The sequence below is a fragment of the Silurus aristotelis genome (assembly GCF_946808225.1).
Source record: "Silurus aristotelis genome assembly, chromosome: 8".
Taxonomy (NCBI): Eukaryota; Metazoa; Chordata; class Actinopteri; order Siluriformes; family Siluridae; genus Silurus; species Silurus aristotelis.
Genome location: NC_139581.1, coordinates 28,294,390 through 28,322,308, shown reverse-complemented (window position 1 = coordinate 28,322,308; position 27,919 = coordinate 28,294,390). Strand labels below are relative to the sequence as shown.

The following is a 27,919-nucleotide window of genomic DNA, read 5'->3' as shown; positions in this document are numbered from 1 at the left end:
TTCAAAGCTTGCATTTAATTTTATTGTTCTTTCGGTTAAATGCAAGTCAATAAGATAAAACTCAAATGACTGTTAATCCTTACAGTGTGTGCTCACAGATTGTACATTAGTGATAAATATTGAAAACTGTGCCCTATACAATTAAGTAAAAAAATAAACATACAAAGCAAGTGATTTGAGATTAATCAGAGAATAATTTATTGCTGAAACTATTGGCAGAAACCCATACTGAGTTTTTCCGGGTTGTGTCTGCGGTGGTCGGTATACAGTACGAGAGCGGCCTCTTGGGGTGAATCACAGTGCTGTTTATTTTGGCACGTGAGATTGTGTGCCGTACCTCATTTATGTTAGTTCATATTGTATTATCTAAAGTTAACAGATAAAAATAAAAATTTTATTAATAAAAAAAATTATTAGTAAATGTTGAAATTAGCAAATAAACAATACTTCTAAATCATTCATTACCTTCGTTTAATGTTAATAGAAAATAAAATCTTACTTTTAAGCATTACCATTTCACATAAATCGAATTTGTCATGCTTAAAATGGCCATCTTGAAATGTCTTCACAAAGGCCAGAGCATTGAAATTACATTTATTTTTATTATTTATTTTTGTTTTACATGGAGTGTTATGCTTTTTTTGTTCCAGTATCCATTTTAAAAACTTCTTCTTTCAGCTGCTCCCATTAGGAGTCGCCACAGCATGTCTTCTCTCGCCACATCCATAAACCTTCTCCTTGGTCTTCATCTTTTCCTCCTTCCCGGGGGCTCCATTCTCAGCATTCTCCTACCAATATACCCCATGTCCCTTCTCTGCACATGTCCAAACTGAGGCCTCTCTCACTTTGTCCCCAAAACGTCCTACATGCGCTGTCCCTTTAATAAACTCATTTGTAATCCTGTCCATCCTCGTCACTCCCAATGAAAGTATAGTTTGATTAATCAGTTATAGCAAGTAAGATCCAACCTAGGTGTCGGTATCAGTAAAATCCACTATCGGTTATAGGTTGACCTATAATAAAAATACAGAATAAGTTAAATGATTCAGAAACAAACACCCTAACCCCCTACAGTCTGCCTGCATGTGTCACCACCAGCACTCGGTGTTCATCGTTTTGTGCAGCCAATTTGCGTAATTTGCCACTCGGGTGTACACCCCATACACCTGTCGACTTCCGCATCCCTCTGGGCCGCCCCAAGACACCAGACCATGCACTACCCATCTCCCACTGTAGGGGTCCTTTATTACAAATCCTCCCCCACTGTCCCCTAAACATGTATCCTGTCCTCCTTCATAGAACCCGGCACAGAACATGTTCTCGGTGATGTTGTAGCTTGCCGATCGAGAGAAATAGCTGGCTTTGCACTCGTCCTGTGCCACAACTGGCAATTTAACGTACTGCAGCACCTCCGAGACAACTCCGAGGTCGAAGGTTACCCCGCTGTACAAGGCAGAGCTATTTGGCATGTTGATCCCCCAACCGGCAACCACGCCTAGCGTGTTCGTCAAGGGCATACGAGTTTGACCTTTGACCCACGGTGGGGGCAAACAAACAGGCCTCACCAGCTCATTCAGTACCATCCCCGGGCTGAGTTTGACCAGTGCGATGTCGTTGTTGTAGTTGTGTGGGTCAAATTCTGGGTGGAGGATAATCGTTTCAACAGAGCAGTTGATGGCAAGCTTTTTCTCCCGGACGTCCGTGAGCCCCAGCGTAGCTTGCACATGTGCAGGAGCCACGGGGACAACCGAGTGGTCCCTGAGCTGCCTGCGAAGCACATGAGCAGCCGTGAGGACCCACGCCGAGGACAGGAGGGCACCGCTACCAAACCAGCGAGCTGTAGGAACCCGGGATGTGTCCTCCACAGACAACAAAACCTGCCAGGGGAAAAGACCCGGAAAGGCTGCACGTCCACCCACGATACGCTTTTGGTGTGATGGAAACGGCCGTGACTCCTCGCCGCATGCTTACACACAAATCATACACACACAGTCTTAAAATTACAACACGTATAGGCTTGTATGGAAATCATCATGCATACTAGGGATGTGCATCTTCATACCTGAAGCCGATGTGCTTTGCAATCTCAATGAATAGCCAACTATATGATACGTACCGCAGGTACCGATGCGATGTGATTCGATTTTCCCCCATTATGATAAACCAGACGTTCTTTTCCTGTTCTGTCTCCAGGAAGTTACAGCTCTACGTCTGCCATGTTAATCTGTATTCTATGTGACTCTCAGGGCACGCCTCAGTCTCCGTAGCTTTGTGATATGTCGTATTCACTACATATATTGTTTTTTAACCATATTTTTATACTTTATTGTTAGACTATAGTTTTAATATACTTTATTTTACTTTATACTTTATTTTATTTATTCTTTTCTTATTTTTATACTGTATTTCAATTGTTTTACGTTTTTCATGTTGGACAATCGTAAAAAGCATTCTCCGTATCAATGTGTATGTGAAATAAAATTTGAATTTGAATAAATCGATGCAAATATGTTCAAAACGGTGCAATGCGATACAAATACCGACTTGTATCCAATGCACACTTTTTTTAAATCGACGCATCACATTATGACATCATTACATTACATTACAGCACTGATGTGATACAGTATAATGCATACAGTATAAACAAGAGTCGATAAGGATTAATCATACATACCTATAAATTTATATATTTTTAGCTTACCTGCTTGGGATTTCACTGTTGTACTAGGTGGCTGGAATTCCGAATCCGATTGTGTGCTATTCTCCAGATCTGTTCCATCATAGATACGGATTTTAATTCAAAAACCGTTCACCAAATGCAAAATATTGAGGTGCCAACAACAGTGTGTCTTATTTATCAAGTTAAATATGAAGGAATTGATTTTTAAAAGTTTGGAAACACCCAGACTTTTATTGTTTTTGAGAGACACGTGCATGTTCTTTTTGTTTCTAAGCAAAACCTAGGTCATGTTAACGATTAAAACGTCCAGATGTTTAACTTATTTTCATTGAAAAATCCTCCCTTAGCATGAATAACAGCTTTACATGCTCTCGGAATCTGGACTTTGGAATCTGGAATTTGTTTCTTCAAACATAAAGCTGAAATACTTTGCCACTGTGCCTCTTGGAAAACTCGCCAAAGGTGTTGGAGACTCCTTTTTTGCGATCCAGTTCATCCCAGAGCAGTTCAATAAGATTTAGGTGCTGTGACTGGGCAGGTCATTTCATAGTCACAGATCTTTGAGGTATGCTTCGGCTGATCACTTGTATGGTGAAGTCGGTTCCAATGAGCCGCAGTCCAGACGGAATCGCATGGTGTAATGGTGAAGTTGGAATGGGAACCATGTTGGTTCAGGATTCATTCCACTTTCCGGAACAAGTCTTCAACCCTCCCTGCTCTGAAACAACCCTATACCATTAAGCTTCCACCTCTATGTTTGACTGTGTCGGTGATGCAGTCTGCTAACGTCATCTCTAATGGTCTCCACCTTACACATGTTCTTCTGGTAGGGACAAAAATGTCACATTTGGACTCCACAGAACTTTCTTCCAGTCCAATTCATGTGTTGCACAAAAACAACAGGAACATGCACATGTCTCAAAAAAAAAAGACTCTTGGTAGGCTTTTCATTGTTCAATAAACAGCAGAAAAAAGCTGCATGAGAAAGTTTACCTGCTCGGCACGTTCTAATTGCGGCTCCATCCTCATTTATCCACACACCGCTCCTGTCACACATATATGCACCTGCATGACGTAAGAAAACAGTGTGTCAAAAAAAAAAAGTCTGGCTGTGACTACTTCCTGTTAATTTCAGTGAATACTAATGATAAGAGACAAACTCTGTTCTCCAGGTGAGCTCTTGCAGCTGTAGAGGATCCTGGATCCCAATGTAGTACTGTTGCTGGAGTTAGTATACTCCACGTCTCCTAAAGTTACGTCGACCGGACCACAATCAATCACTGGAGAGGGAAAGAGAGAAAAAAGAGAGAGAATAGAGAGAAAGACATATAGAAAGCAAAAGACAAAGAGAAAGAAAAACAAAGAGAAAACGAAAGGAAAAAAGACCAAGTTAATCATGTATAAAAGCAGAAAAAAAATAGTTTAGTGTACAATGAGTTTGTTAGAAGCTTTTGATGGATTCACCCCAGATGAAAAGATGTTAGTCTGCTAGCCCGCTACCTGAATTAGCGAGATCATTTTCTCAAAAGGATCATTTCATTCGTTCATAAAGAGGAAAACCACTGCGATTGGCTTTGGGAATTATTTTTTTAATTAGTCCATGGACAGAAAAAAACCAGAAACCAGGATCATACCTGCAGTACTTCTGCTGCGTCCATGTCTTCAAATGAAACTTCTGTCCATGTCCATCAGATCAGTTTTACAGGCAGCCATATTTCCACTTACTGCAAGTCAATCTGAGCTATTTCTACCTTTTTGCCAGGAGAAACTTGTGTGCAAATGATTGCTTCAGGAAAATGTTGGTAGAAACCTGACCATAAAATTGGTATTGTATGTACTTCTTTTTAAATATCACATTCCACGTTTAGTCTCCATTTGCTCTTATAATAACCCCCGCTCTTCTGGGAAGATGTTCCACCAGATTTTTGGAGCAAGGGCGTTAGTAAAGCCAGGTACTGACGTAAGTAAGGTGCCAATGTTCCAATTGACCCTAAAAGTGTTCAGAAAAGCAGATCTTTCGCTCCAACCCATGTAAAGCATTTCTTCATGGAGCTCACATGCTGGAACAGGTTTGGGTCTCATAGTACAAATAAAGGGAAAGTTAAGTGAAAGAACCACATATGGTTGGAAAAGTAAGATGTTCTCAGTTGGTAGTCCACAGGAGACCTTGTATATGTATATATTTGATCAGACATGACATTATATCCTGGTCCCCCTTTTGCTACAGAACATAAGTGCATTAACAGCATGAACTTCTTCAGCAGTTTGAACTAATGGAGCTCGTCTGTTGGATCGGACCACACGGACCAGCCTCGGCCGCCCACGACCCTCTCGCTGGTTCACCAATGTTCCTCACTTGGATCACTTTTGATAGATACTGACCACTGTAGACCTAAAACATCTCACAAGAGCTGCAGTTTTGGAGATGCTCTGACCCAATTTAACCATCGCTTAAATTCTCATGCTCGCCCATTTTTTCTGCTTCTAACACAACTTTGAGGACAAAATGTTCGCTCGCTGCCTAATAAATATATCCACCCACTAACAGGTGCCGTGATGAAGAGATAATCAGCGTCATTCACTTTACCTGTTATATTGTTATGGCTGATCAGTGTATAAACACCACCTGGGAGTTCGATTGTATTCTTGAAACTGTATATCTTTAATGGCAACAATGAATGTACACCACTCTGATGTTTAATGTACTCATATGGAGAAGGCTGAAAATCAATTGATCTTGAAGTGACCCTAAATTATGTGTTATAACATATTACATTTGGACTTTTATAGATTTTTTTGGTTCCTGCTGAATGTCAAAAGTAAATGTAAATATCCGTGTGTTAAAACAGAACCTTCATTGTAACGATCTCTCCTGGTTAAATAACAGACCAGACTCGAAATGGTGTATGTACCACAAGAATTTACTGTTTCAAATGTACAAAAAAAAACAAACAAAAAAAAACATTTTAAACTACAGAACGGTGATGCCGAAGAGATTCCTTTTCTGCTTTGCGGTGGAAAGAAACGAAGGGCAACCAGGGTGAGAGAAAGAGAGAACAGAAAGGAGGAGAAGAACAAAAGAAAGATATATTGAGGAAAATTGAGAAAGATGACAGACATTTTTGACATGTATAGCTAGCAAAAACTTCGCTATATATACTACATGGACAAACATTTGTGGACACCTGACTATAAGGTTTGTATGTTTCAAATTCCACATGTATCATATATCACAAGTTTCCAAGTTTAAGTGAATGCTAAATTGTATTATAGCGCCATCTGAAGACGTCCTGTACAATTGAAAGCCTCTGGTTTGTGGTAACAGTTTGGAAAAGAACCATATATAGCAGGAAAGGTCAGGTGACCCAAAACTTTTGCCAATATAGTGCAATCTGGAAATGGTTTAACTAAAAAAGAGCAGTCAGGACAATAATTAGCAAGAAATTCAGTGAAGGTTTGTGGTTGAATGAAGCAGCGATAATTACCAGCTCTACACAACGTTATTCAGAAGTCCACTAAACACTTGTTACTTCTAGTAACACTGCAGATATAATACAGAACACAAAGCCAACAGACTCCATACACACAAAACCATGCAGATTGCTTACTTTGACAGACTGGTAGATGGCTGCTCCAGTTTCCATCTGCTTGGCACTCTATCTGATAATGCTCAAACTCCTCTCTTTCCTGAGAAACAGTCAGAGCATGAACAAGTCTATATTTCCCTTTAAACTTAATATTTTTCTTCTCACTGCACAACCTTTTCAGTCCATCAACCTGTTTCCTCTCATCGCACTGCTTTTTTAATCTACCACTGGTGTATTAATTCCTCTCACACACCACAGCTAACAATTAGCAAAGCAGAAGCCAACAGGAAGTATGGGGTACTGTTGTTAGTGTCAACAGTCTGCTACACTGACTCAGGACTACAGTTTGCTTCTGATCACCATCACTGCACCCCACAACCTCGTTTATCAGCTATAAATAGACATTCGGTGTAACCCAGATGAGGATGGGTTTCCTCTTGAGTCTGGTACCTTTCAAGGTTTCCTCCTTATGCCATCTCCGGCGGTTTTACCTCGCCACAGTCGCCACCGGCTTACTCATCAGGGAAAACTTACACTTACAAAGAACATATGAATTTTTATCACCACATTATCTGTGTGAAGCTGCTTTGAGACAATGTTCATTGTTAAAAGCGCAATACAAATAAAAATACATTGAATTGAGTTAACGTGGATGACTAAGAACATTCCTGATCACCATCATCTTTTCTCTGCTTGGATACATTCATTATTCAACAATTGAAATTTGTTTTTGTTTTAATATATTCATATGACGGGAGGTCCAGTTACCAGCCTGACACTAAAACAGGTAGTAGTTCTATTTAATTCAATTCATTTTTTATTTGTGTTTTGGCGCTTTTAACAATGAACATTGTCTCAAAGCAGCTTTACACAGATAATGTGGTAATAAAAATGAATGGTCTTTATAAGTGTAAGTTTGTAAGTCTGTGGCAAGGAAAAACTCCCTGAGATGGCATAAGAAAGAAACCTCGAGAGGAACCAGACTCAAAAGGAAACCCATCCTCATCTGGGTTGCACCGAATGTCTATTTATGTAATGGCTACTTTGTACTTAAGTACATGTCAGAGCCGAACTTCTTTATTTTAACTTGAGTAAAAAAGTGGTAAAAAAAAACGGTAGTTCCATGTAAAATCAGACATCGAGCACCCCCATATAAACAAAATAGCACAAGCTTCGTTTCATAGCACCTCTGCGAAGATTCGATTGTGAGATTGGTGGTCGAAACAGGCTCCTACTGATGTGATCACTGAGAAATGAGTAAAGCCCTTCCGCATCTCTTTAGTTATCAGCAAAGAATGGGGAAGGGGGGTTTAATGTAGGTAACCGCACCAAAGTGAATAAAAAAACAGAGACGTAAAAATATCTATAGGCAATTTTTATAAATATTTTTCAAATATGTGTATATTTATTTATTTATCTATTTATTCGACATTTGTATCATCACCTTTACTAACGAGTAGCCAGTGTCACAAGTCACCGTGATATGCTCTTTGAAGAAGTATTTAGGCTGCAATGGCTCCAATTGACCATTAGGTGGAGGCAGAGGAACTGCACATTCGCTGCCTAGAAAAAAATACAACAACAAAAAAATATATAAATTTTATTCTAAAAAAATATATAAGTTATATAAATATATAAATAAGACAAAAGTATTGGGGCACATAACTTTTCCAGCCACACGTGATTCTTACACACAATTGTATAGGACGTCGCTGCAGAAGCTTGAATTTTTCAATTGTACCCAAACCTGTTCCAGCATGATGATGCCCCTGTGTAGAAAGCCAGCTCTATGAAGATATGCTTTCCATGAAGATCTCCTGCTATAGACTTCCAACCCTATTGAACATCTTTGGGATGAACTGGAATGATGGCTGCACCCCATGCCTCCTCATCTCACCTACATCAGTACCTGACTTTCCTAACATAATTTCGAAAATGAACTTGAAAGTGTAGATAGTGCAGATATAGAGGACTTTTATTGTATGAATACTACCTAGCCACTTCTGTGTCTTACCTACAATTGTTTAGGTTACTTCCATTTGTTAGTACTAATAAAAAATTTATATTTTCATTCTCGGTTTCAGAATCAACTTCTACTGTCAAGAATCTTTACCTGTAGAAGTGTAGGTAAGCTTCCAGCCCAAGTTCTCTCCTGAGTTATCACTGTGAAACAAGATGTTCACAACATTGCTTCCTGTCTGGATCCTTCCAGGTGATCTGTCTCCGCAGAACAGACCAAAAACTTTCTCTCCTGCCTGAATCTAAAAAAATAAAAAAATAAATAAATTATAGAATGTTAGAATCATTATCATCATCATCATTAGTAGCATTAATCACATAAATGGCATCTATGGCAGCATTTAATATTCATAATGAGTATTTTCCTAAACATGCATAGACTTTGGCGCCATCTATATGTAATTTTGCTGCTAATGTATGCTTAAGTGTACACATCAGTGTGAGCTAGTTAGCTAACCCATAACCTTGTGTTAGTGTTTTGCAAAGCGCAGGTGCAGTGCTTAAAAGTCACAAAACAAAAAGAAAGAGGCTTTTACTTGTCAAGTAACAGCACAGTTAAATTCTTTCTCCACATATCCTAGCTTGTTAGCTTGTTGGGGTCAGAGCAGAGAATTATAAGTGATACAGCACCCCTGGAGCAGAGAAAGTTAAGAGCCTTCCTCAAGGGTTCACTGATGGCAGCTTGAACTCTTGACCTTCTAATCAGTAACCCAGAGCTTTAACCACTGAGCCACCAACTCCCACTTTCATGACCTCACATCAATCACAATGAATATCAGTCAGTTCAAATCAAGATCTTTAGAAAAATAAGGTGGAGGTTGCAAGCTAGTCTTAGACTTTACAGCAGCTTCAACAAGTTGATTCAGGCTTAGAAGATAATCTATTTAACTCTGGTGTGGCCATGTATACAGCCCATTGTCACATGTAGCCACATCTGAAATACTTCTTGATAACAAACTGTTTCTTTAAGTCAATGAGATTCTGTTCACTTTTCTCACTTCTGCTCAAGTCAATAATTTTTTTTCTAGAGCCTTTTATAACATTGGACATTGTCTCAAAGCCACCTAACAGAGATAAAGTGGTAATAAAAGAATCTATGGGTTTGTTCCTTATAGTTTAGTAAGTATAGTAAGTTTATCCCCAATGATTGAGCCATTGGCGACTGCGGCAAAAACTCTCTGAGATGGCATGAGAAAGAAACCTTGAGAAGAACCAGACTCATCTGCGTGGCACTGAATGTTCATTCATTACAGTTATATCAATATTAAAGTATGCAGTGATGGGTACTTAAATGCAACCTGTGGTTCTGAGCCTTTGTAGTAGACTGGTAATATTAACTGCAGTCCAAATCCATCTTCAAATTGCTTGTGTTGCCTGAATCTTAAGTCTCTGCTGGAGCAGTCTTATTTTCCTTTGTATTTGACCTCAAATTTGATACCGCTCGTCTAAAAAGGGTGTGGAGGCACTCATATTGCATTTGTGGAAAAGCTTGTGCAATGCCTTGGAATGTGCATTTTCCAGATTTTTTGTGGAACATTTAGGGAGTTTGCCAACATCTACAGATGCTCACTTACATCGTAAAATGATATGGTTTGCTTTTAAACCTGTGAAAATGAAGGAACTACATAAGCTTTATCTCATTTACATATTGACTGCTGCAATCCAAATCCATTTTGGCGGTGCACATATTGTGTAAATACTTATGGACCGGACTGTATATAACTATATCGTACAATTTCTATTTCTTTGGTTTAAAATTGACAGATGAAAAGAAATATTACAAAATCCTCCTACCTTTAGGATAACTCTAAAGACACAAAGCTTGCTTGCTAGCATAAACTAGCATTGGGATACCTGACTTTTCCAGCCATATATTGCTCTTCACAAACATTTATTACAACATTGGAGGTACACAATTGTATGAGGTCTTTGGATGCACTAGCATTCCATTTTCCTTTCACATTAACTAGAAGAGTCTAGCATGACAATACCAATGTGCAAAAATCCAGCTCCGTGAAGATATGCTTACATGAAGTGGAAGATATCCTGTTATAGAGCTCTGATCTCAACCCTATTGGGATGAATTAGAATGCTTACAACACCCCAGGCCTCTTCACCTCACGTTCGTAATCATGTAAAGCTACTATGTACTTGGTAACATCGTAAAGCTTGCAGTTCATTGACCTTTAAATTAATTTTCTCTAGCATCACGCCTTCACTTGTTTCAAAACAGCAGTCTTGAGTCTTGAGTCCTTACCATGGCAACCAAATTGTGCCACCCCCAAACCACTATGGTTTTTGGTTCCATAAATAAAAACCCACATTTGTTACATATGGTAGCTTTGACATGCCTTGTCCTCCTCACCTTAACGTGGTCATAGGGGCAGGTGACATCGGGGTGATCTTCAATGTCAAAGGTAGCATCGAAATCCAGTGTAACCGAGAAGCCCTTCTCCAGTCTGATTCGGTAGAGGCAGTCAGAGCTTTTAGGGTACGCCTTGGGAAAATCTGCACTGGAAATCACTCCGGAACCCTCAGTGTACACAGTGTCACTGCATTCCACTAAGGACACACACAAACAAAATCAATGACTGATTTTTCATGCGTTTCTAATATCTTTGGATTTTCATGAAAAGCAATCTCAAGAGTTTGCAGAATGTATCAAAAACAAATTAACAAACCAACACAATAAAGTATGTGGTTATTATGGCATGTTGGTCTGAGAGGTCAAAAGAAACTGACTAGACTGGTTCAAACAGACACTAAGGGTAAAGAAACTTACATTTGCACTCTTTACCACTATGGTAAGCTGAAAAGCATTTTAGAATGCATAGCACATTTCACCATAAAGCAGGTGGACAAGAACAGTAGAAGACTACATAGTGTGCCACTCCGATCAGTTAAGAAAAGAAATCTGAGGCTATCAGAACCTGAGGCTTCCTCTTGCTTGCACACAAATGGGGCAATCTAGAGCATAAGAATATGGACTAGGACTGTTATTTTAGGCACTGTGGTCTGATGTGCCACAAGAAGTAACCCATATATCTCAACAGCAGGTCTGGTCTGATTGATCAATTCTGTCAGAACCATGCTACAGCACCCTTGCTTGCACACAAATTGAGAGCATAGGAATATGTCTGACCACTTGTCAGCATGCCAGTCTCCTGGGGTACCCTCCCAAAGGTTTAGGTCTGTTATTCCAAGCACTGTGGTATACTGTGCTACAAGATATATACAGCAGGTCTCGTCTGATTGGTCTGTTCTGCCAGAATTGTCTGCTGACAACAAACAGTGACCTATGCATCTGGGACAGTGGGTCTGGTCTGACGAGTGTATTTCTCTGAAATCCAGACAGACAATATGCAGAGAATACAGCACTCTTGCAGAGAATACAGCACACTTGCTTGCACACAAATGGAGCAAATACAAAGCATAAGAATATGTCTGACCCCTTGTCAACATGCCAGTCTCCTGGGGTCCCTCCCTAAGGGCTAGGTCTGTTATTCCAAGCACTGTGGTCTACTGTGCTACAAGATATATACAGCAGGTCTCGTTTGATTGGTCTATTCTGCCAGAATTGTCTGCTGACAACAAACAGTGACCTATGCATCTGGGACAGTGGGTCTGGTCTGACGAGTGTATTTCTCTGAAATCCAGACAGACAATATGCAGAGAATACAGCATTCTTGCAGAGAATGCAGCACACTTGCTTGCACACAAATGGAGCAAATATAAAGCATAAGAATATGTCTGGCCCCCTGTCAACATACCAGTCTGCTGGGGTCACTCCCAGAGGCTACGATTGTTATTTCAAGCATTGTTGTTCTGCTGTGCCACAGTGACAAATGAATCTAGGACAGCATATCCGGTCTGAAGTGTCTGTTCTGCCAGAATCACGCTAGCAGAGAAGCTATGACAGTGGCCAGTTTTGCACCATTGTATCACAGGCCAAAGCCTGTTTGTTAACAACTTTGCACAGTGAGCTGTCTGTTAACAAATAGATCTGCTTCTGTTTTTTGGTACGCATTCCAAATAAACTGATCTGGAGTTTGGCCAGGCATGTGCACAGCTTTGGGTCTGGTGAAGCTGGTCAGCCAAATTTGCCAGCAAATTGATTTTGGAGATTCTGATACTGCCTTATTGTATTGTTTTGCAAAAACCTTGTCTTGCAACTGAAGTTTTTTTCTCCTGTGCCAGTGTTACAGATTTTCCAGTTGCTTTAGAGCATTTTTCGAATTATCCTTTATATATATTTTGCATACCAGTAAGTGCATTTTTGCAAACCGGTAAGTGCATTTCTCAAAACAATTAGTACAAACATATACACAAGCATACACAAGCATATACATTAAATTACCTGCAAAAGCCTGTACTTTTCTCAAAATCCCTTCATCTCTCAAAAGTAAGTATGTGTGTCAATGAACATGTCATTCCCATCAGTATAACAAGTTCTTTTGTTATTGTTCACAAACAAGATCGTCAAAATGTTTAGTCATGTTTTCAATATGACGGCGCACAGTTTCAGTGTTTCCTGATGAAAACTACGGTTTGATTTACAATGATTGAAAATGCACAAGGCTAAATTTCAACAGCACAAATGTACATACAGTGAGGAAAATAAGTATTTGAACACCCTGCTATTTTGCAAGTTCTCCCACTTAGAAATCATGGAGGGGTCTGAAATTGTCATCGTAGGTGCATGTCCACTGTGAGAGACATAATCTAAAAAAAAAAAATCCAGAAATCACAATGTATGATTTTTTTAACTATTTATTTGTATGATACAGCTGTAAATAAGTATTTGAACACCTGAGAAAGTCAATGTTAATATTTGGTACAGTAGCCTTTGTTTGCAATTACAGAGGTCAAACGTTTCCTGTAGTTTTTCACCAGGTTTGCACACACTGCAGAAGGGATTTTGGCCCACTCCTCCACACAGATCTTCTCTAGATCAGTCAGGTTTCTGGCCTGTCGCTGAGAAACATGCAGTTTGAGCTCCCTCCAAAGATTCTCTATTGGGTTTAGGTCTGGAGACTGGCTAGGCCATGCCAGAACCTTGATATGCTTCTTACAGAGCCACTCCTTGGTTATCCTGGCTGTGTGCTTCGGGTCATTGTCATGTTGGAAGACCCAGCCTTGACCCATCTTCAATGCTCTAACTGAGGGAAGGAGGTTGTTCCCCAAAATCTCGCAATACATGGCCCCGGTCATCCTCTCCTTAATACAGTGCAGTCGTCCTGTCCCATGTGCAGGAAAACACCCCTAAAGCATGATGCTACCACCCACATGCTTTACAGTAGGAATGGTGTTCTTGGGATGGTACTCATCATTCTTCTTCCTCCAAACATGTTAGTGGAATTATGACCTAAAAGTTCTATTTTGGTCTCATCCGACCACATGAATTTCTCCCATGACTCCTTTGGATCATCCAAATGGTCATTGGCAAACTTAAGAAGTGCCTGGACATGCGCTGGTTTAAGCAGGGGAACCTTTCGTGCCATGCATGATTTCAAACCATGACGTCTTAGTGTATTACCAACAGTAACCTTGGAAACGGTGGTCCCAGCTCTTTTCAGGTCATTGACCAGCTCCTCCCGTGTAGTTCTGGGCTGATTTCTCACCTTCCTTAGGATCATTGAGACCCCACGAGGTGAGATCTTGCATGGAGCCCCAGTCTGAGGGAGATTGACAGTCATGTTTAGCTTCTTCCATTTTCTAATGATTGCTCCAACAGTGGACCTTTTTTCACCAAGCTGCTTGGCAATTTCCCCGTATCCCTTTCCAGCCTTGTGGAGGTGTACAATTTTGTCTCTAGTGTCTTTGGACAGCTCTTTGGTCTTGGCCATGTTAGTAGTTGGTTAGTAACAGGTCTTTGAGGGTCAGAATTCTAGTTGATAGACAGGTGTTCAAATACTTATTTGCAGCTGTATCATACAAATAAATAGTTTAAAAAATCATACATTGTGATTTCTGGATTTTTCTTTTTTAGATTATGTCTCTCACAGTGGACATGCACCTACGATGACAATTTCAGACTACTCCATGATTTCTAAGTGGGAGAACTTGCAAAATAGCAGGGTGTTCAAATACTTATTTTCCTCACGGTATTAATGTATATGGGATACTGATTGGAAGAGACCGGATGGCATTCCCTGTACTGTACCAGTGTTTGTTCATTTCCTTTGTGTTCATCCACTTTCAGAAATTGTAACTCTGTGTTTTGTTCCGTCTGTATACTCCCACCAAATGAAAGGTCACAAGATTCACATTTTACCTATTTTAGAGAACTAGTGAATCATTGGTTGATCTGATGCCGTAAACTCTGTAATAGTGAAATTCAAGATTTATCTGCAGAATTGATCAATTCAAGACACATTTAGAAAAAGAAGTTTAATACAAATTGAAGCTTGACAGATTATAACAACTGATTTAACCATTTTGCATTCAACAATTTATACAATGAACGGATGCCTACATGTTTTGGGGGTTAAGACTATTTAGGTAAGAGCGAGTATCATATATTTTAATCGGCATAAAATAAAAAATTTATAATGTAGGAAACAGAAGACAATTTTACATAATCAATTAAATGAATGTACCAAAGCATTCCCAGTTTGTTCAAAGCAAAGAGAAATTGCTTTTATGATCCGCACAAGTTGAACAATTAGTTTTGAGAATTTCATTTCTGATCTAAGAAACGCTCCAAAGCAACTGAGAAAAACTGTAACACTCTAGGGTTCACAAGCATTTCTCAGATTTCCCTGGCAGCTCAAATGTAAATATTTGCCATTTATCTTTCAGATATGATCAGGATACCGGAGGGCCAAAGCGTGGACATAAAACAGACACACAATCTACCCTGCAGAAAGACACACAAATATAAATTAGAAGTCTTTCCACCATTTTTTAATGATAGTGGAACACTTTTAATGGAAAAAGCACAACAACTTGCTTTAAATTCTACAAATAAAGGACACCCCAGCTTTCATAAGAAAAGCTGACCTTCCATTCTATCTGTGTAAAGCTGCTTTGAGACAATGTTCATTGTTAAAAGCGCTACACAAATAAAAATAAATTGAATTGAATTGACATTCATGCCGTTTGACATATGTCCTTATCCAGAATATATTTCTTATACAACTGAGCACTTGAGGGTCTTGCTTAAGGGACCAATAGTGGAAAATTGGTGGGGCTTGGATTGTGAACCCATGACCTTTTACAGTTTTTCTTAGTTGCTTTGAAGCATTTCTCGAATCATGCTTAATATATGCAAGTGCATTTCTCTAAACAATGTGTACAAACAGCACAACACACTGGATTCCTTGCAAAAGCCTGAACCTTTCTCAAAATCCTTAGTTCATCTCACAAAAGTAAATATTTGTGTCAATGAACATCTCATTCAAATCAGAAATCCTTTTGTCATTTTACATAAGCAACATTGTCAAATGTTTAGTCATGTTCTCAGTATGATGGTGCACAGTTTCAGTATTTCTTGATAGAAACTATGGTTTGGATCACAGGGACTGAAAATGCACAACATTTAACTTCCTTCTGTTTGACATTTATGAATTTCAGCAGCACAAATTCATTTATTTGATTGTATATTAGATTTTTATTGATTGCATGAGACCAGACAGGATTCACACCTTTACTGTACTATAAGTGTTTGTTGTTTCTTAGTTGTTTATCTATTTTCAGAATGTATAATTCTGTGTTTTGCTCTGTCTGTATTCACTCTGCAATTGAAGGTTCGCAAGATTCACCTTTGACCTGTTTTAGAGAATTTAAATTGAATATCGGTTGATCTGATGCCGTTCACACACCTTCATTAGTGACAATCAAGATTCATCACAATTCATCAATTCAAAACATTTATAAATAAAAAAAGTTGGATAGAAATTTTAGATGACAGATGATGACAACTGGTTTAACTATTTTGCATTCAGCGACTTATACAATGAATTGATGCTGAGATGAATTGGGGGTTAAAACTATTCAGGTGGAACCAGTATCATATATTTTGATCAACATGAACATAAACAACTGATCATGTAGGAAACAGCAAACAAATTGTACACAATCAATTAAAGGATGTACCAAAGATTCGCAAATTTGATGTTCTTATGATGAGCACAAATGACTAAATGATGTGGAGGTTGAACAAGTAGTTTTGAGAATTTTATTTCTGATCTGAGAAACGCTCCTAAGCAACTGAGAAAAACTATAATCAGAAGGCCCACATCTTAACCCCTGAGCTACCTCCTCCCAAAAAAGCTTATCACCCACACTGGTTTGGGTTTTTTATTTGTTTCCAACTGATCCTTTTGCTACAATCATCCACTCTTCCCTTGTAAAGCACTAATTTCCAATCATCCGTTACTCTTTGCACTATTCCTCCTACAACTCTGTTTAGGAATTTCCAACCATTAATCCCATTTAATCAAGGTCTCTCTGGGTCCATAGCTAGCTAATCCCAGTAATTTATATACAAGCATATCAATGCATCAGTGTACTGTACATGTATACATTTTATACATCCCCTAATTCAGTAAAATCAGTAAAAGTGATGAGGAATCTGGTTAAAAAAAATATTACAGCATAACACACTCTGTTGCTTTGGTGTGGGAGCAACTGGATATCATGGCTTGTTAATCTGAAATGTCCACAGGGTCAAACAAGAACATTTCTTGAAATATTTGCGTTAAGACACTTATAGGCTTTGTTCTCGTAAGCTGTTGGCATTGCTATCGAAACAAAGAAGGATAAAAAAAAAAAATTTAAACATCTAAGCCAATGGTATTCGAAATTACTCATTAAAAAATGGCTGAAACACACTTGCCACTGGAACACTTCCATTCCATTCCACAGTCCATTTTGAACTTCTCCCCCATTTATCCATCACATCTGTTTCTTGACTAAACGGTGGTGGAACCTTCTATTCTTAAAGTCTTCCTGCCTGACATACTGTATTGTTGCATTCTTGAGATGCTTTTCAATTTAACAAGATTGTAAAGAGTGATTATTTGCCTGTCAGATCAAATCAATCTGCTCTTCCCCTTACCAAGGCATTTCTGCCCTCCAGAACTTCTACTCCTTGGATGTTTTATTAAAATGCACCAACATTTTTACTTCAGCCTTGAGCACTCAAAAGGGCATCTGGATTTTAAAAGAAAACAAGAAAGCTACATTCTATATACCCAGAGGAGGAAGAAGTACACAAGCCATGTACTCAAGTTAAAGCAGAGATATCAAAGTACTATGATTTTTTATATCTATAATTAAAAAATTTTTTGTCACAAGACTTTTTTCTTAATCAACTCAGTTATGTAAAAAGACTCGAGTGTTACTATTGACACACAATTAATTATTGTTAAATGAGTCAAACACTGATTCATTTCTATTCAAATTATCATGAGCCCAAAACCTTAAAAAAACAAAGTCAGTCGTTGCTTCAATCGTTTATTGTTTTAGATACCACCAAACGCCAATCAAACAATAAAAACTTTCTTTTGGCTTCTCCCGTTTGGGTTCGCCAGAGCGGATCCTCCGAACGTTTGATTTCGCACATGTTTCTATGCTGGATGCCCTTCCTAACACAACCCTCCCCAATTTATCCGGGTTTGGGACCGGCACTGAAAGTGGCTATGGTTGGTTCCCTGACCGGGGATCGAACCGGGCCCCAGCGGTGAGCGCGCCGCATCCTAACCACTAGACCACCAGGGAACAAACGCCAATCAAACAATGATTGTGCAAAATTTAATTGGTTTATTTCCATTTGTGTAGACTTTAAATTTAGCATAACTACTTTTCAAAGTCTACACAAATGGAAATAAACCAATAAAGTACAGATACGTGAATAAAGCTACCTTAGTATAGTAATAAATTACATTTACTTTATAACTGTCTATAATACACAGTGGCGGTGCTATTTTGCTTTTGTGTATTTGTCCTACACTGTCTTGTGTTGCACTGTTTGCACCAGGTCTGGCGAGGTCAACTTACTTTAGTCCTTAGCTCTGTGTTCTCTCATGTAGCTTTATGGATGTTTTATGTAGCACAGAGGTTCTGGAAGAACTTTCATTTCACTGTGTACTGCGTCAGCTAAATATGGTACAAATGACAATAAGCTTTTTGACTTTACCTTTGCATGTGCGGTTGTCGGAATGAAGCTGGTGTCCATATCGACAGGAGCAGTAGTAGCCACCAATGTAGTTATGGCAATAGTGATCGCAGGCCCCGACTTCATCATTTTTTTCTCTACACTCATCGATATCTGTGGACAACCAAGAAAGAACAAAGCAGACTTGATCAATCAATTCAGTTAATTTTTATTTGTATAGCGCTTTAAACAATGAACATTGTCTCAAAGCAGCTTTACACAGATAATGTGGTGATAAAAAAATGAATATGTTCTTTATTAGTAAGTTTGTCCCTGATGAACGACGGCTGAGGTGAAGAAAAAACTCCCCGAGACGGCATAAGGAAGAAACCTTGAGAGGAACCAGACTCAAGAGGGACCCCATCCTCATATGGGTTGCACCGAATGTCCATTTATTACAGATAAACGATGTTGAGGTGCAGTGATGGTGATCAGAAGCAAACTGTAGTCCTGAGTCAGTGTAGCAGACTGTTGACATTAACTACAGTCCAAATCCATCCTCAAAGCTCCTGTTCTTACTTTGGAATTCCATGGAAACCCAGGGCGTTGATGAGAAACTGTCCCCAGCTGAACAGAGTGGCCTTCAATCGAAGAGGACACTATCCAGAGGCAGGCCAGGATGAAGTGGGGAGATCCGAGGAGGGGAGAGGGGCAGGAACACTGGAACCTTATTAGCATAACTCATATAAGGGCCTCACTGATTTTTCTTGTATGTTGAAACTTTATTTTGAGTCACCAACAGCCAAAACCAAATTCCTTGTGTATGTCAACACACTTGGCCAATAAACTTGATTCTGATTGATTGTATCAGATATAAACAATTGATCATGTTCAGTTGATGCAATTGTTAGTGTGCATTTAGAAGCACACACAAAACACCATGAAATGCAAAAGCTGACAGAACTGATACCAACAAGTCTTCCACTAATGCAGCTCAGCCACTGCAGCGCCTTCGGCTACAGACTGACTTCTTTTTTTTCTCTTTGTTTTGGGGGTGGGGGATGCTTTTGTTTCGTCGATTGCTTTTGAGTTTTATTGTTTTAACGTGACACATACGATAAATGAGGTTAGCGAGTCGCCTTGCATGGTAACTTCTACAAATTCAGGTTCAAATGTAGGAGTTTTTAAAATTAAATTTACTTTAAGGATCTTCTTGGATAGATTATCCTGAGTAAGATTTATATAAAAAAAAAAGAGTTTGGATCTAGTTACAAGTATAAGGACTAATATGTGAAACCCTGTAAGGTGTTCATGTGTGTGTGTTTGTGTGTGCGTGTGCGTGTGCTTGTGCTTTTTTACCCACTGCACTGTAGTGAGCTTCGAACCCAGAGTAATGCTCCTCGTTGGAGAAGTCGGAGCGAAATGCCACACCAAGAAGGTTCCCTGGTGATAAGATAACATCGTCAGCAGGAACGCGTTCTGTGTCTGTGTTCTCTTTTCCACAAAAAACTGCTAGCTCCTCGCTCTCTGAGGATACCTAAACACACACACACCCACACACACACACACACACACGCCAATATACACATAAAAAAAAGAAATTTAATAAAAAAATATTAGAAGCTTCTCTATCAGATACTTTTAAAACACACACACACTCACACACACACACACACACACACACACACACACACACACACACACACACGCAGACTTCCCTTATCTCATTTGCGTGTTTACACTAAGCGTCAGTGAACGATGGGTCATGTGAAGCTAACTGAGACACACACACACACACACACACACACACACACACACACACACACACACACACACACACACACACAGTGAACTGAGTTATCATAACACCATCAATCACTGTCATTTCACCTGTTTTGAGAAGTATTTGAGAGTGGGGGCACTGAGAGGGCAGGTTGGTGTATTTTTTTTATTGTTACTGTATAATTACATCGACATTTGCTTCCTCTATAAAAGCTGCCTCGATTCATACTTCCTCTTAAAAAATGGACTTGCTAAGCACTCCCTCTGCGACAGGTACCTTGACATGCTCTTCCTCTAAAACAGCTACCTCAACATGTGCCTCCTCTAAAAAAGCTGACAGACAAATGTTTACCTAGATTCGTGGTTCCTTAAAGAAAGATACCTAGATATGTGCTTCCTCTAAAACATCTACCTCGATTTGTGGTTCTTCTAAAATGGCTGCCTCGACACATGCTTCCTCTCAAAAACCTGCCTTGATAAGTGCTTTCTCTGAGACAACTACCTAGAGCCTTTAAAACAGCTGAGACACAATACTCTGAGATAGTTACCTCAGCATGTGGTCCTCTAAGGCAACTATATCGACAATTGTTACAGCTACCTAGGAAAATGTTACCTCCAAAATGGCTGCCTCGACACATGCTTCCTCTCAAAAACCTGCCTTGATAAGCGCTTCCTCTGAGCAGCTACCTTGCCATGTACTCCCTCTGAGGCAGCTACCTCAGCTCAAAATTCCTCTGAGACACTTGCTACCTTTAAATAAGCTACCTAGGCATGTGCTCTGTCTGAGGCAGCGACCTTGACTCATGGTTAATCTGAGACAACTACATCAACATTTGCTACCTCTGAGAAAGCTACATTGACACATGTTACCTCTAAAATTGCTACCTAGACATCTGCTCTGTCTGAGGCAGCTACCTTGACTTATGGTTCCACTGAGACAGCTATATCAACACTTGCTACCTCTGAGGCAGCTACATTAACTTGTGCATCCTCTGAGACAGATATACTGACACTTGCTACATTTGAGACCGCTATCTAGAGACGTGTTACCTTTGAGAACGGGTTTCCTCTAAAGCAGCTGCCTCGACACATGATTCCTCTTAAAAAGCTGCCTTGACAAGTACTTCCTCTGAGACAGCTGAATCGACTTATGTTTCCTCTGAGAGAAACACATCAACATTTGCTAGCTTTGAGAGAGCTACCTAGACATGTGCTTTCTCTTAGACAACTACCTCTGAGACAGTTACATGGACACTTGCTACCTCTGAGACAGTTACATGGACACTTGCTACCTCTGAGACAGCTACATGGACACTTGGTACCTCTGAGACAGCTACATGGACAATTGCTGCCTCTGAGACATTGACATGGACACTTGCTACCTCTGAGACAGCTACATAGACACCTGCTGCCTCTGAGACAGCTACATAAAAACTTGCTGCCTCTGAGACAGTTAAATGGACACTTGCTACCTCTGAGACAGCTATATGGACACTTGCTACCTCTGAGACAGCTACATAGACACTTCCTACCTCTAAGACAACTACATGGAGACTTGCTACCTCTGAAACAGTTACATGGACACTTACTACCTCTGAGACAGTTACATGGACACTTGCTACCTCTGAGACATCTACCTTAACATGTTCTTCCTTTGAGACAGCTACCTTTACATAATAAAGAACTCACCTTTACATAATCATACTCGCACAGGTACGACGGCTCAATGTCAAAGTGCACGAAGTAAAGGCGGATCCAGTATCCTTCCGGAACACTGATATTCCACTGTATCTCGCTGTCCTTCGGATACGGCTCGGGAAAGCCAGGCGAATGCAGGGTTCCGTACATGTCAGTCAGCAGGAGCACTCGGGCCCCCACTGAGCTCACACACACGAGAAACAATGACGCTACAATGCTGTATAAAAACAGGAGAATGTTACTGTATTGTCCAGTTGACACATATTCCTGCTTAATGTCCAGCATTCCGACTAAAACCTCAGAATCCAGCAGGACCCCGAACACATTTAAACCTCAGTAACTCCAAAACAAAGCGCTTAGCTTAACATACACAATTACGCAATATTCATCGTTTGTTTGTTTATTTCATTCCAACAACAATAATAGTAAATATCAATCATAATTAGAGTTGCTGTTAACTTTTAATAGCAGTATAAAAACCGCAATAACAATAATCATAATAATAGCAACAATAAGAGGAAAAAACAGGTCAATAATAAACATCATCACTCACACCAGTAACAATACTACTACTGCTACTAATCATCCTTCATCATCCTCTTCATCATCATCATCGCAACACCAGTAAGAAAACTATTGCTACTAATAATACTAAAAATAAAATAGCAATAAAGGATAAAAATCTTCAGTCTGGCTAGTAATACAAGTCAGTAATAACAATAAATACAAATACATTTCCCTTATTATTATTACTAGTAGTAGAGGTTTTAGTGTTGCTGTTTTATACAACAAATAATCCTACTTATAATTGTTATCATCATCATCATCATCATCATCATCATCATCATCATCATCATCATCAATCTGGCCAATAATTTGAAGAGTGCATTATTAATATTATTATTATTATTATAATTATTATTATTATTATTAGTAGTAGTAGTAGTAGCAATACCACAACATCAACATCAATACCATCTCTTCTACTACTAATACTATTCAAACTCGTCATCATCATCATCATCATCATCATCATCATCATCATCATCATCATCATCATCATCACAGTAGTAGTACCACAATGTCAATAACAATACCACCCCTCCTACTACTTTTACTAATACTAGTACTACTCATCCTCTTCCTCCTCCTCCTCATCATAATCATCAATCTGGCCAATAATAAAACGCAATAACAATAATAAAAAAAATCTGCATCCTCATTATTATTATTATTATTATTATTATTATTATTATTATTATTATTATTATTATTTTATTTTATTTATTATTATTTTTTTTTTAGTAGTAGTAGCAGCACCACAACACCAACAGCATCCGTTACAATCCGTTTGTAACAAAACTTGTACAATTATAAATAATTCATAATAATATATTATTCTGGTCCTTTTTAGATGCATTGCTATTAAATAATTCACAATAATTTACATGCAGCCTGTTCCCCTGGAATAACTGAACCCACTCCACTGTACAGAACGCGCGTTTTTCTCTTTAATTTTCACCCAAACTGATCAAATCCAGTCTGAACAACCCAAATACCACCAACACGAGTAAATACTACTACTACTACTACTACTACTACTACTACTACTACTAATAATAATACTAATAATAAAAGTTTAGCGCTTCTTTACCGTGTTAGATCCATGAACTGCAATGTGGAAAGTGAGATTCGTGCACGCACACACACACACACACACACACACACACACACACACACACACACACACACACACACACACACACACACACACACACACACAGAGCGGGAAAAAAAAGTCTGATCACTACTTTTGATTTCAAATTTGTTACAATATTACACATAACGTTTATTCATCATTAAATATTCAAATCAAAAATATGTCGTAGCAAAAAGAAATAGGGATTTTATGTCGTCACCAATGCGCTCATTTGCATATCCATTGACTTTTTGTCCGGATCATTTGCATATAAGTAAACAGAACGGAATTTTATTTTCAATTCAGAATAGACTTGAATCGATTAAATCTATTATTATTATTATTATTATTATTATTATTATTATTATTATTATTATTATTATTATTAAATTATCACCAAGTTGATTTGCAATGAATGAATAATGAATCATTTCCAAAACGCTTTATTTTCCATGTCGCATGCAGACTAATGAAGAAATGCAACAAAATGCTTTAGATAGTGTTAAAAACCGAGCAAGTTAAAATGAACGGTACGAGACTCACTAACGTCTGCTGGAAAAAGTTTGTAGTTTCATCGCTAGTTTTGTCACGTCAGGTCACGATCAGCGCCAGTTTCCCGCAACCAACATGGCCGACTTAGATGGCGAGTCGCTACTCGTCTACTCATTTTCTTACCTCATACAGTGAAAATGAATGACATTAGTGAAGTAAGAAACACATTTATAACACAACAAGTCTCCTTTCACTGTAGCCACAACTCCACCGCCCGCATACAAGATCTCAAGCATTGATATTAACCTAAAAAATTTATCAGTTTTGTGCATTTTTTCTGTGAATTTAGTTTTTCCTCTATATATATACTTTACCTTTGACTTCGGCAACATGTAATGTGATGGCTGAAAACATAGGTCAGCAGAGACGGCTTTGCTGGCCCTGATGGCCTCCCACTAATAACTATATTAAAAAAACACAAATTTCTATTAGCATTTTGGACATAAAGCAAAAAAAAAAAAAACGAATTTTAACAATATTCATTCATTCATTCATTCATTCATTTTCTCCCGCTTATCCGTAATTCGGGTCGCGGGGGCAGCAGTCTAAGCAGGCCCCCGCCTTCGACTGCTGCCCAATCCTCACAGCACCGTCCCTTACGGTCCCTCCTGCAGGTGGTGAGCCCACGGGAAGGATTTTAACAATATATATTCGCAAACTTGTCTTTTCTTCTGATGTCACTCTCTGCTATTTATTTTTTTTGCCTGTCAAGGTTATCCTATGGGGACTATTTCTTTTTCTCATTAATAATATTTAAAAAACAAGCAAACAATAAATTGAATAGTGACTTTGAATCTAAAATTAAAAAAATATATATCATTTTTGATCTTAGTTAATTAGGGCAACATGAAAACATTCATGCCACAGTTGCTGGACTTGTGGGCAGTTTTTTTCCTATCTTTTCCATTCGTTTCTTCTTTTGGTAAGAAAATCCACTTTGTTTAAATATTCCACCAAAATGAACCAAATTGCAATAAAACATATACAGTGCACACATGTAAAATCCAGTGGTTTTCCAAAGAGCACCTGGAATATGACCTGTAGACCACACCTGCTGAAAGTCACAATGTGTAATCATGACATCATGTCATAGATCTATTGCTTTAGTTGAACATGCTTGTCAAAGTCTCTACCACATTTTCCCTGGTTCTAGCAAACAAGGAAAGCTGGTGGTTATCCAGTCTTTTATAACCACAGCTGCATCCACAACATAGCATAAGGCTAAAGGTGAATATAATCTAAATATGAGAAATATATCCAAACTTAAAAGGTTTGTTGACATGATAGGAATATTTCACTGTTTACCACTAGAGGGGAGTGATGTTACAATTATAGAAGGGTGTTAAAATTGGATTTAAACATGGATTTTTGGATCTGCCTGTTCATCCTGGTGCCCAGCCCCTGGATGGGGTTCTCTTTGATTGGGGGCCACTCTGTTCAGCCAAGGATGGTTTCACATCAGTGGCTTGGGGTTCCATGAAATTACAGATCAACACGATGCTTCACACTTCTAGAGTGGCCCAATTGCATGCCATGGTGATACCATGCATCACAGACTGATCTTAGGTAATTTCTACTCTCTGATCCATATATTATCATAGCATGGATCCTGAATGTATGTGATAACTTCCTGAGATCAAGCCAAACTTACTGGATAAGCATGCAATTCTCCCACTTTTGAAGGCAAGAGTATTGGTCTATGTAATAAGGTCACTCTATGACTTTTTCCTGAATGTCTCTGCATGCAAGGTAGTAACGCATCCAATTCAAATAACACACATAGTTTGGCCAAGGAGACCCCACCTAGATCAGCTTTCAAATAAAGCCATCATCTATGCCCTCAGCAGCCCCACTAAAATCCTACAGTAGCCTCCTTGATGATAACAGATGCTGTCTGAAGTATTATTATTTTTTTCTACCCCCCTGAGTCAAGATTAATGCTTGACATCTTGCAAGCAGCAGTTTAGACCTTCAAAAGCCTTTTCATTTTGATGATCCGTCATTGCCTGCAGTCGCCTCCTCTGGAGAGACAGGACAAAAATGTTAATTGGCTTATCAGCGGAATGCTGTGCATGCCGAGAGTGTCTCATGGCATATGCGGTACTATTAACTGAAAGCGAGAATGAGCGAGGATCTACAATAGTTTTAACAACGGTTCCTCATTGAAGAAATAATGTCGAGAGTTTTTTTAATCCTGAGAATTTGATTATTTATATAAAAAAAACCTCATTGATGATCAGCACAACTTGTCCAGAAAGTCTGCTTGTTCCTTTTCATGACTGTATCAAAGCAGAAAACATCAGGTTTCTATGTGGTGTGTTAGAAACAGCAATTTCAGTATAACCAAAGTGAAAACCAAAGTCTAAGCGTCGACGTCTACTATTCAACCACTAGAGGGCAATGTTGGGCTTGTGAACTCCAAACGCAATCGTGCTACAGGTTTTTGGATTAAATTTTTTTTTTTTGGGGTGGGGGAGGGCAGCTTAACAGATACTAAAATGTTATAACATTGAACCATAAAAACTAATGGTCTCCTGATCCTATTATTATTTTTTATTATATACATATTACATTAGTATATTTCTTTGGGTTGTCAACTGGTTGAAACAAGGCTATTTAAATAAAAACTGACTAATAATATGTGACCAAATGTGATATGTAGATTGATTTCTAACATATCACAACAATACGGAGAGTCAACAGGAGGTGCGCACATTTTCCCTTTTTCATAAGTTCTCCTTGTTCATTGTGAAAATACATAGTATCATGAGGAATAAAAAGAAAATGCTTGTCATATACAATACATCAATTGCAATCACCCTATTACAGATCGACTGACGATCATCTGGGCCTCGTTTAAGGACCCAGGAGATACAGCTTGGGGGTGCTGGGATATAAACTCACAACCTTTCAGTCAGAAGTTTTATCCGATAAGCTACCACTTCCTTGATACACCATCCCTCAATCTCCACCAAACTAAAGAGTGTGAGATACTGAACTACATTAAAGCTCAGTGAAATTCTTTCTTCGCATATTCCTCTGAAGCTGGGGTCAGAGCGCAGGGTCAGCCATGATACAGTGCCCCTAGAGCACAGAGTATTAAGGGCCTTGCTCAAGGGCCCAAAAGTGGCAGCTTGGCAAAACTCCATAGTGCCATAAAACTCAATTAACACGCAATGCTTTGTGTTTCGTACAGTTGCATTTCAAATCTGCTTGGAATGTACATGCACACTTGCACATATCAATTTAAATGAAATAAATTGTCTTTTATTTCGATCTAAATGCTGTCAATCGCTTCATTAGCACATCGTGTCCAATGCATTATTCATAAGCATATAAGTAATCGTACATACAGAGATAAAGAAAATCCATTTTCATTTTCGACAACTAATTATCAGTTACGAGCGACCTGACTGGAATAAATCACGTTTGCGTCACACGTTCAGCGCCGTCTATTGCTATCTGGTAATCCCCAGTACTATATATAGTGTTGTTTGGTCTAATCGGTCTACAAGTGTACAAACAATGTCTGTCAATAGTGGCACATAAAAAACAATGTGCACTTAATCTACAATGTTTGCTGTACGGTGAGTGAGTCTATGACTGAGAACAGGCTTGATTAGCAACATGTAGGCTGTCTAAACACACACACACACACACACACACACACACACACACACACACACACACACACACACACACACACACACGCACACACACGGAAATGCTGACGTTCAGTGTACGCGAGTGAAATGCAAGGGTACGTATGTGTGTGTGAGTGTGTGTGTGTGTGTGTGTGT

The 27,919-nt window shown here is 38.9% G+C and overlaps 1 protein-coding gene across 3 annotated transcripts; it reads right to left on the bottom strand.

The window, feature by feature from the left end:
* Positions 1-23,620, bottom strand: masp1 (MBL associated serine protease 1). Of its 3 annotated transcripts, XM_083549018.1 has the most exons (12): positions 23,523-23,620; positions 21,860-22,085; positions 19,748-19,925; positions 18,431-18,562; positions 10,655-10,851; positions 8,384-8,531; positions 7,715-7,833; positions 6,292-6,370; positions 3,844-3,963; positions 3,677-3,748; positions 2,705-2,773; positions 1-1,966 (listed from the first exon to the last, which is right to left on the bottom strand). In XM_083549018.1, the coding sequence occupies exons 1-12, from the start codon at positions 23,534-23,536 to the stop codon at positions 1,089-1,091; spliced, it is 2,232 nt and encodes a 743-aa protein (XP_083405144.1). In that variant the 5' UTR covers positions 23,537-23,620; the 3' UTR covers positions 1-1,088. The 3 variants fall into 3 exon arrangements, with proteins under 3 accessions (XP_083405144.1, XP_083405145.1, XP_083405146.1); XM_083549019.1 differs by lacking the exons at positions 1-1,966; positions 2,705-2,773; positions 3,677-3,748; positions 3,844-3,963 and adding an exon at positions 5,586-5,690 and having other exon boundaries at positions 23,523-23,619; XM_083549020.1 differs by lacking the exons at positions 1-1,966; positions 2,705-2,773; positions 3,677-3,748; positions 3,844-3,963 and adding an exon at positions 5,586-5,687 and having other exon boundaries at positions 23,523-23,619.
* Between the last annotated feature and the right edge of the window lie 4,299 nt (positions 23,621-27,919).

What these genes read in the sequence shown, in the direction of transcription:
- masp1 (XM_083549018.1), bottom strand. An exon ending in GAGCTCACCTGGAGAACAGA is followed by an intron (nt 3,749 to 3,843) that starts GTTTGTCTCTTA and finishes TACGTCATGCAG; the next exon opens with GTGCATATATGTGTGACAGG. An exon ending in AACAGTGAAATCCCAAGCAG is followed by an intron (nt 1,967 to 2,704) that starts GTAAGCTAAAAA and finishes TTTGTGTGTAAG; the next exon opens with CATGCGGCGAGGAGTCACGG.